Source organism: Lupinus angustifolius, unplaced genomic scaffold (genome assembly GCF_001865875.1).
Source record: "Lupinus angustifolius cultivar Tanjil unplaced genomic scaffold, LupAngTanjil_v1.0 Scaffold_45_185, whole genome shotgun sequence".
Classification (NCBI taxonomy): Eukaryota; Viridiplantae; Streptophyta; class Magnoliopsida; order Fabales; family Fabaceae; genus Lupinus; species Lupinus angustifolius.
The window spans coordinates 22,217-32,691 of NW_017721936.1; the positions used below are offsets into that span (position 1 = coordinate 22,217).

Here is a 10,475-nt window from a genome sequence, read left to right on the forward strand (position 1 = left end):
TGGTTTGAGTTTGAAGAGAGGATATGTTCTTATGTTTCAGTGTTGGATAGGGTGGGATTTTCAAATTATTTTTCTTGTTGTATAAGCATGGAGATGACTTTGTTTATATTGGATAGAGGCTCAATTAGCATGATTTGGGATACTACTTGGGAAAATTGTTCACTCAAGCCAGTTAAGAGTCTAATAACATAGTCTTGATCCCTATACCCTCTCATTGATTCAATAGCACCACAACTACATGGTGTAGGACACTTACAGGTCCTTGAGGGTCTAAAGTTTTCAATCTCACCCCATAGAGATTTTAATTGGGTATAGAATTCATAAATGGTCAGTGTTCCTTGGCTCATATGGTAAAATTCTTGCTATAATTTAGCAATATGAAATATATCACCTTTTGAATACATGTCCTTCAAATCTTTCCAGACTTCCAAAGAATTATCAATCTATAGAACAGATTTCACTATTGATTCCTCTATCGAATGTTGGATCCAGGATAATATCATGTTGTTGCATCTCACCCATGGAATGTGAAGACGATCATCCGGTGGTGGCCTTGTTAGAGTTCCATCGATGAACTTCATTTTGTTCTTGGATTCAATTGCCATTTTGAATGCATGGGCCTAAGAGTGATAGTTTCTCCCATTCTGCAGGGGAGTAACTAAAACTAAGGCTTGGTTTTCACTAACATGTAACAAATATGGGTTTGAAGGGTTTGTGTTGTGGTCTGCCATAGAGAAAACGAAGAAGAGAAGAAAGAAAATATGCAGAGAAAAAGAAGATAGGAAGAAGGCGAAGCTTTGGAGAACAGTAAAGGGGTAGATGATGGAGGATTGGTAATCAAAGCAATTATTGCTTTGATACCATCTTAAACTTATAACAAGCCATGAAAAAGAAAGCAAAAGATAATATGAATACTTCTTTATTGATGACCTTGGTCAGAATGCTTAATGAATTCAGATATTGAACAAGATGAAGAAGAGTCCTATTTAAACTAAAAGAAGAAAGAAGAAGCTAACTAACATAACAGAATTAACATAAACTAACTAAAAGAGGAAAGGGCCAAAAGAAAATAAAGAAGAAGAATAAATGGGTTTAAGAGAGCTAAGGCCCAAAGACAAAAAAGAAAGGTCGAAGCCATATAGAATAAGAGAAGAGCTTGAGCCATGAAAAAGACGAAGGTGTCTTGTAAATAAAGTAACCGAATATTTAACGGTAAGAGTTTTTTATATTGTCATCATTGTATTCATTCATAGTTACTCATTATTGATTAAATAATACAAATAAATAGTAGATTATATATTAACTATGTATAAATATTTAGCATAAATATTATAATCTTATATATATTATGACATAACAAAATTGTAAATATTAGTGATATTACAACTTACAACACAAAATAGAAAAATTAAATTTGTAAAAGTAGGGAGAGGGATACATATCATCTACCTCAAATAGTGTCTCATTCCCTATTTCGGTCTAATCACAATTTGTTAGATAAATAAAAGAAAAAAATAAAAAGTAATATTTTAATTGATCTGGAATAGAGAATGAAACGACGTTTAAGATGTGTGATCTCTCCATAAGACATATGCCAGTCAACATCTTTAGTCCCTAAAACCAAGGCCGGGCCTCAATATCCATAGGAGGCAACTCTAAAAACAAATTATCAAAGTCTTTGAAGGATATATTATTCATTAGCATGGATGCAGCACCATCCTCAGGTTTAGCAACAGTGACTGAAGTTCCTCCTTTTATCTCTGAATTCCTTGCCACAACCACGTCGTATGATTGATCAGCATCATTTTTTTGTCCTATCCAAGCCGTAGAAGAGTTCTTTCCCGTGAAGCTTTGAACAACTTCTTTGAAGTTAATAGCATCGGTTTGCACGTAGCGGGTTTCAATTTGCACTACCTTTGGAGCTTCACCACGTAACCCAGTACTTGTTTTCATCTATATATCTACCTTTGTAATTGGGATATATGGTAGTTTAAGCTTTGAGGAAATGCTAGTATTTGGGTTGAGAAGATGAACGTGAATGTATGTGTTTTATATATAGTTGGTGTGATAGTGAGAGTGATAGTGATGTTGCTACTATAACATTGTGGAGGGCTTGACAGTTGAAAAGCCTTGCATGTTGATCGATGACATTTATGAGCCAAAAGTTGCAGTCTTAGGAGACTGGTGATCAGTTGAAATTTCAGGGTAAGGTCTAAGTCAATTAGCACGCATTTTGGAATGGCATGGTCAATTTGATTGATTTTTTTGTTGTTATTTTCCTATGATAATTGATTATAATTTGCAATTTAACTGATTGGTTTCTTTCTTATTCATAAACTGAAGGATAACCCTTAGTTATATCAATTTTTTTAAAGAATGAGATCAATATTAAAATTTAATATTTATATTTAATCATTATCAACATTTAAATAAAACTATAAATGAATGTTATATGATCGTGTAAATATTTTTACTTAAATTTTAAACTCTTTATAAGATAATTATGAATAGGTTGATGTGAATTGAGGAATTTAACTAATATAGTTAATAGGAGTGTTAACTTTATACTCTTTCTCTATTCAAATTAATGGAATTATAGACTGGTCCCCTTTCTATTTTCACTAATGTTTATTCTAAAAATAATAACTAATATATTCAAAATTATAAATAAATAAAATAATAGACTAGTTCCCACGTTTAAGGAGGAGCCAATTTTGAGACACTTATATAAATCACTAAATAATAATTAATATATTCAAAATTCTGAAAATAACTCTATAAGAAAGAACGAAATTGAACTCTGAAAAGAAATTTATAAGATTCTAAAGTGAAAATCTCACGTTTAAGAAGGAGTCATTACGTGTAAATCACTGAAGTGAATATAGTCTATATAAATGGAGTCTACTCGCCCTTGTACTCCTTTTCCAACTCAAATTCAGGCTACTCGCCCTTATACTCCTTTTCCAACTCAAATTCAGGCTACTCGACTTCACCAAATGCATATAATTTATAGTAATAAATTAATAATAATTCTTTATAAATAAAAATTTCAACTTAAAATGTAAAAAGTGTAGTTGTGAGGGTTTAATATTAATAATAAATAACAACTCAATTATTTGGAATTCTCTTCATTAATAGAGAGGGAGTGCTATATAAAAGTAAAGAAAAAACATCACACATTAACATTTATATATTTTTTATTTAAAATGATATTACATATTTATCCTTAAAATACAAGAAAAAAGTCATTTGTCTCCCCGTTACTTGAGAGGAGTCTCACTTAGTTATTTGTGGCTTTATATGGCTTGTCCGGAAGGTCAATGTGGAATTGGATCGTTTCATATTCTGATCTCATTTATATCTCCAACTAATTAAAAAATTATATCTAACTAAAAATAAAAATTATAAAAACAAAAACAAATATTTTTATATTATTTTATAAAATTATATTAGGGAGGAGTAATAATGGGACGTGATATTCTTGAGATAAATAATTTAAACGGAGGATATCAATGATCCATCGTCAAAACACAAGTACTTCTGTTGTTCTATTATTTTTTTGTGAATCCATGTGTCAAGAAATATGATTAGTCAGAAAAATATTTAATAATTACAATTTTAAATTAAATAATTTTTTTAACTAATTAGAATTGATGGTACATACAAAAAATCGTATTACTCCCTATCAAAACATGGTTAGTTCCTATCACGTGGCATGAAAATTTGGTTGGCTTATTAATTAAGATTAGTTAGGTCATGTTCTTTGAAAATTGAACTTTCTCTTTGTTTTTATTACGCTCAAAATTTGATTTGATTATGATTAGGAATCTCTGGAAGCTCATTCCTACTTCTAGCGGCAAAAAACATTTTATAAATCTAGTCATTGTATAATTTTTGTGAACACAAAAATAGTGGGGAAAGGATGAAGTCTTAAAATTCAAATGCAAGGAAATAATAATATTTTAATGAAGATTTCATATCGATTGAAAAAGGAGCGTTTTAATATATATTTATTTTTTATTGTAGATTTTGTCAAGTGCCACTATATCACTTTAGGATGATTTCTTTATATTTATAATAAAGACTAATCGAGTTCGAGAAGGGTAATCTATTTCAAGCCAAGAACATCTAGTATATAATAAAAATAATTTTTCAATAAGAATTTTTTCCATATACAAAATTCAAATATTACATTAAACAAATTGTGTTATACTTTTAATTTCAGACTACTTTAATTGAGAATGATAACTATATTTAAAAAGTTAATTTACAATGATTAATTTGTTAAATATTTCCATTGAAATAAAACATTTATTAAGAACATTTTCTTTGATGATTTCTTTTTTCTCTTCTTTCCGAGGAGTCATTTTTGCTTACATTAAGTTTTATACGAAACAAAGTTAAATCCACCTTTCGTACGTCTTTGTATTTTCGGTTCTCCCTTTTTGACTCGGAAAGTGCGATGTTGCATTATTTGAACAAAAAGATGACAAGGTTTAAGATGATTATCATTTTGCCTTTGAATTTCCTTATTTGTTTCTAGAGTTATTATGCAACGTATAGTTTGTTTGCAAGTTGGATTTTGGAGAAAAATAAAGGAAAAATGAAGTTTGTGAGTATCACACAAGTGTATTTCATGGTTGTCTTCCCTTTCACTTCTTTCCCCCTATAAAATTCAACTCCCAAACAAACTCTTAAGGTAATTATTAGAGTTAAGAACACAATCACACCAAGTTATGCTTTGTTTGGTTTAAGAGAGAAAATAAGAAGAAAAAAGATAAAAAGAAAGAGCATGAGTATAGAGAAATAATTCAGAAAATAGGTTAATTGTAAGAGTTGTTCGGTAGAAAAGAAACATGAAAAAATTAGAAGGGAGAGAAATATGTTTTTATTAAATAGACAATTTTATCTCTTATAGATAATAATAATAATAATAAGCATATAATAAAAATAAGGGTATTATAGTAAAAGTAATAATTTTTCCATTTTAGCCTTTTTTCTCACTTTAGAGAAGAAACAAAAAGTTAGTGGGTCCCACAACTTTTATTTTCTTTCTCTTCATACTCCTCCCAAATGAGAGAAAAAATACATTATATTCAAACTCTCTCTTTCCATTCTCTTTCTCATCTCTTTCTACTCTACCCAAAGCACCTTATTAAACCTCATCCCTCTCTATGCTTATGTTACTGCACTAATTCAATCTTAATGGCTTTGTTCCATTAATTATGTTTCAATGCCACTTATCTTAGCTCATGCCTTACGTGCATGAGGAAGTCTTCTACTATTGCAGGTAATCCATGCTAAGGGTAAATAGCTCGTGATCAAGACAACAAGACTAGGATCATTGGACCACATCACACACAATATTACAATAAATGACTTGACTAAATTACACAAGGCTGCAAGTCATTATGTTTTTCACACCAAGGCCATTCTTAATCTGTTTTACATTCATTATGAGAATGGTTTAGTAGCAGAGCCTCTTAGCCTTTTTGCACATGTTTAATGTGTTAAGTGTGTTAGTTATTAGTTAGTTTGCATTGTTAAGAAGTTGTAGTTTTCTTGTTACTTCTTTTCCAAGCAAACTCCATTCGGTTGGCAAGCTATAAATTCAATGCTTGCTGATTTGTAAAACTTACTTCTTCAATCAATAAAAGTTCAATATCTTTTATACTCTCTTTACATAATGAAGTCTTTTATGGTATCAGAGCTCTCCAAGTGAGAGCTCTGCTGCTAAACCATTCACACATCCTCATCTTCTTGCCATTCTTCACATCTTCTTGCCATTCTTCACATCTTCTTCACAAGAAAACTCACAAACATGGACACTGAATCAGATCAGACACAACATACATACCAGAATCCAGATGCAACACAAAATCCCTACTACTTACATCCTGGTGAAAATTTGGGCTTCACTTTGGTATCTTCTCCTCTTGATGGAGGAAACTATCAATCATGGTCAAGATCAATGAAGAGGGCACTCAGCTCGAAGAATAAGTTCAAATTTGTTAATGGAGCAATACAAGTTCCTCATCCATCAGACTAGATATATGATGCTTGGGAGAGGTGCAACAACATGGTTATATCTTGGATCACAAGATCACTAACATAGCAGATTGCTCAGAGCATCGTGTATATAGAAAATGCACAAGAATTATGGGATAACCTTAAGGAATGATTCTCTAAGGGAGATCACTTTAGGACATCTGATCTACTCCAAGAAATTCATTCAATGAACAAGGTGAAAGGAATGTTTCTGGCTTTTACACAGATATGAAAACATTTTGGGATGAGCTAGAATCTCTAAGGTCTCTTCCAACATGTTCTTGCCCTGTAAGATGTAGTTGCAACATGTCCAAGACTATAAGAAATTATAGAGAATATGAATACATCATATGCTTTCTAAAGGGCCTTAGTGATCAATTTGACACTGTGAAGGCTCAGATTCTCCTTATGGAACCAATGCCATCCATCAAGAAGGTATTCTCATTAGTCTTGCAACAAGAAAGGCAACATGAGGGTCCAGGGTATGACAAACAAAAAAGTGATCAATTCTGTGAATTCAGCTCAACCATGGAGGAATCAAGCAAACATAAATTCAGGTAGATCAAATATAGACTTCAACAATAGAAAGAAATACCAAGCAAGTGGTTGGACATGTACTTACCCTAAGCCCTCTGGTGCAAATAGCAACAATAAAGTCTACAGTTTCTGTGGAAAGGATACACACACCGCAGAAACATATTATTTCAAACATGGATTCCCTCCAAATTTCAAGTTCAAGGCTAAGCAAGAAGATGGCTCAATAAACAATATTCATACTGATCATGAAGCAAGAGATAAGAGGCAAGAAACAAGTCACAAGGACATAAGCATAGAACAAACAGAGCAACCTTTACACATCAGTAACAACCATGAGCACAGGATTAACCAAGTTAGCCAAGATCATCACAGTAATGACAATCCTGCTATGTCAGGTACAATTCTTAACACTCAAACTTGGATCCTTGATAGTGGTGCCACTGATCATGTCACTAATAATGCATCAAACTTTACAAGCATCAATATTATCAAACCAATACATTAAAACTGTCAAATAAAATCACTATGATTGCTAAATACTCAGGAACTATTCACCTAACACATGCTCTTACCCTTTATGATGTTCTATACTTACCTAGTTTTAAATACAATTTGATATCTATTTACAAGCTTGCTTGCTCCTTAAGATGCAGGCTTGGTTTTAATAAAAACCTTTGTTTGATCCAGGATATGATTTCCTCGAGGACGATTGGTCATGCTGAAGCATGTGACAACTTATACATCCTTAATAGAAATCATAAGACTACTTCACATGTAATTGGACCTGTTAATAAGCACAATGATCATGAGTTTGATGTTTGGCATTTCAGATTGGGTCATCCCTCTCTGCCTGTTTTACAATGCATAAATAAAACCTTTCCTTTTGTGAAATTTGACTCCAACGTTGTTTGTGATATATGCCACACTGCTAAACAAACCAAGCTTCCTTTTCCTAAAAGTACATCTTATAGTCTACAACCTTTTGACCTCAAACATATGGACATTTGGGGTCCTCTGAGCCTGCCCACCATCCATGGTCAGAAATACTTCTTGACCATTGTAGATGACTTTAGTAGATATACATGGATTTATCTTATGACTAACAAAGCTGAGGCAAGAAAATTGGTCAATAATTTTTTCCAACTAGCCAATACTCAACACAATAAAAGAATCAAAGCCATTAGAACTGATAATGGCTTGGAGTTCATACAACCTGACTTTTATGCTAATCTTGGTGTCACACACCAAAGATCTTGTATTGAAACACCTCAACAGAACTCAGTGGTTGAGAGAAAACACATGCATATTTTGAACATTACTAGATCTCTGCTCTTTCAATCCAACATATCCAAGAATTTTTGGGGTCATGTTGTCACACATTCTGTTTACTTAATCAACAGGCTACCCACTCATGTTCTCAATTTTAAATGTCCTCATGAGGCCCTATTACATAAGCAACCTGATCTCAGTAATCTTAGAGTGTTTGGTTGCCTTGCCTATGCCTCTACCCTCACTAACAATAGGACTAATCTAGATCCAAGAGCCACTAAGTGCTTATTCCTTGGATACACTGATGGGACCAAAGGATTCCTTTTATATGATATACATTTAAAGAACACTTTCCTGTCTCGAAATGTGATATTCCATGAGCATATCTTTCCATACCATGACATACAATGCATACACAAGCATGCCTATGACACTACTTAAATTATGGATTCCTCCTTATCCCCTGCCTCACAACCTCTCCTTGACTGTCCTTTCACCAATGAGACCACCAACACTGCACATTCCCACAATGAGAATGATTCCCTACACAACTCACCTATCCCACCATCCTCACCTATCCATATTGAGATCACACCAAGAAGATCTCTTAGACCTTCACATCCTCCTAGATATCTTCAGGACTATCACTGCAATTACTTAGCATCTGTGCCCACCACACAACCTTCCACCATCAAGAATCCCCTTCACAATGTCCTATGTTACAAACACTTATCCACTAACCAACTCCATCACATATTGTCCATCACCTCCCATGTTGAGCCTAAGACATACAATCAAGCCATCAAGTCTACTAATTGGATTAAGGCTATGAATACTGAGTTGCAAGCTCTACATCTCAATAACACTTGGACCCTTGTCACTCTTCCACCCAATAAAACTGCCATTGGGTGCAAATGGGTTTATAAACTCAAATACAATGTTGATGGCAGCATTGAAAGACATAAGGCACACCTTGTTGCAAAAGGGTATAACCAAACAGAAGGATTGGATTACAATGAGACTTTTGTCCCTGTAATCAAGCTTACTACCATCAGATTACTCTTGGCTCTTGCTGCCAAGAAAGGATGGACATTGCATCAACTTGATGTCAATAATGCCTTCCTACATGGAGACCTTGATGAGATTGTTTACATGACCTTACCCCGTGGTGTTCATAGCTCTAAACCAAATCAAGTCTTCCAATTAAACAAATCACTCTATGGTTTGAAACAAGCTAGTAGGCAATGGTTTGCTAAGCTATCCTCTTCTCTTCATCCCTTAGGTTATAAACAATCTCAACATGATCACTCCATTTTCACTAAAATACATGATACCCATTTCACTGTCCTATTAATCTATGTTGATGATCTAATCTTGGCTGGGAATGACTTGACTGAAATTCAAGCTGTAAAGACTAATCTTGACACTCTATTTAAAATCCAGGACTTAGGCACATTAAAGTATTTCCTAGGCCTTGAGGTAGCCCGACCCAAACTAAGAATCATCTTGTGCCAGAGAAAATATGCATTAGATCTTCTCAATGACACTGATTTCGTTACTTCTAAACATGTTCTCACACCCATGGTTAAAAATACCCATATACATCAACAAGACAATGATCCATTCCATGACCCCCTCTTGTACAGACAACTCATTGGCAAGTTACTTTACCTAACAAACACACGACTTGGTCTAAATTTTGCAATACAACAACTCACACAATTCATGGCTGCTCCTACTATTAATCACCATATGGCTATGACTTGAATCCTTCCATATATTAAAGGCACCCCTGGACAAGGTTTGTTCTACCCTACGACCTCTATTATACAAATAAAGGGATTTTCTGATTCTGATTGGGCCTCTTGCCCTGATACTAGAAAATCTATTTCAGGGTACACCATGTTCTTAGGGGATTCCCTTGTTTCTTGGAAATCGAAGAAACAAAACACCGTTTCTAGATCATCCTCAGAAGCTAAGTATCGTGTTCTTGCTATTGCTTCTTGTGAGATACAATGGTTAACATACTTGCTCACTGACTTCCACATTGATTACAAACACCCCGCTCTCTTGTATTGTGATAATAATTCAGCAAGATACATTGCTGCTAATGCTGTTTTCCATGAGCTTACTAAACATGTAGAAATAGATTGCCATGTTGTTAGGGAAAGGTAACACAATAAACTCTTCCACCTCTTCCCTATTTGATCGAGGTCGTACCCGATACAAATAATATAACAATTAAAATTGCAGTACTAGGAAGTAACTCCTAGGTCGTTTCCCAAGGATTATCTTTCAAGCAAAGCTTCAAACACCTTATACTCACACACACAAGGGGTTTTTTGTTGTTGGATAGTATGAACATAAATCAAATTCAGAAATAGTAGTTAAACAATGTAATAAAACGACTAAATCCCTTTGGTTCGTTTGTTCACAACTCAATCCTCGGTTTCAAAATATTATTTTCGGATTCCAACCATTAACTTCTGAATTTGTTGAGAATCAATTAACTAAGCGATAATCAATTCAAAGTTCCAGAACCTAAACCTCAAACTAGGCGAAATCAGTATAAGCATGAAACGATTAACAAATTCACACGAACTAAGCATTCATGCACTAGA

At 33.6% G+C, this 10,475-nt stretch overlaps 1 protein-coding gene across 1 annotated transcript; it reads right to left on the bottom strand.

Moving 5' to 3' along the window:
- Nucleotides 1-1,614: 1,614 nt before the first annotated feature.
- Nucleotides 1,615-1,953, bottom strand: LOC109338875 (VQ motif-containing protein 1-like). Its single transcript, XM_019576224.1, has one exon. The coding sequence runs from the start codon at nucleotides 1,951-1,953 to the stop codon at nucleotides 1,615-1,617; it is 339 nt and encodes a 112-aa protein (XP_019431769.1).
- Between the last annotated feature and the right edge of the window lie 8,522 nt (nucleotides 1,954-10,475).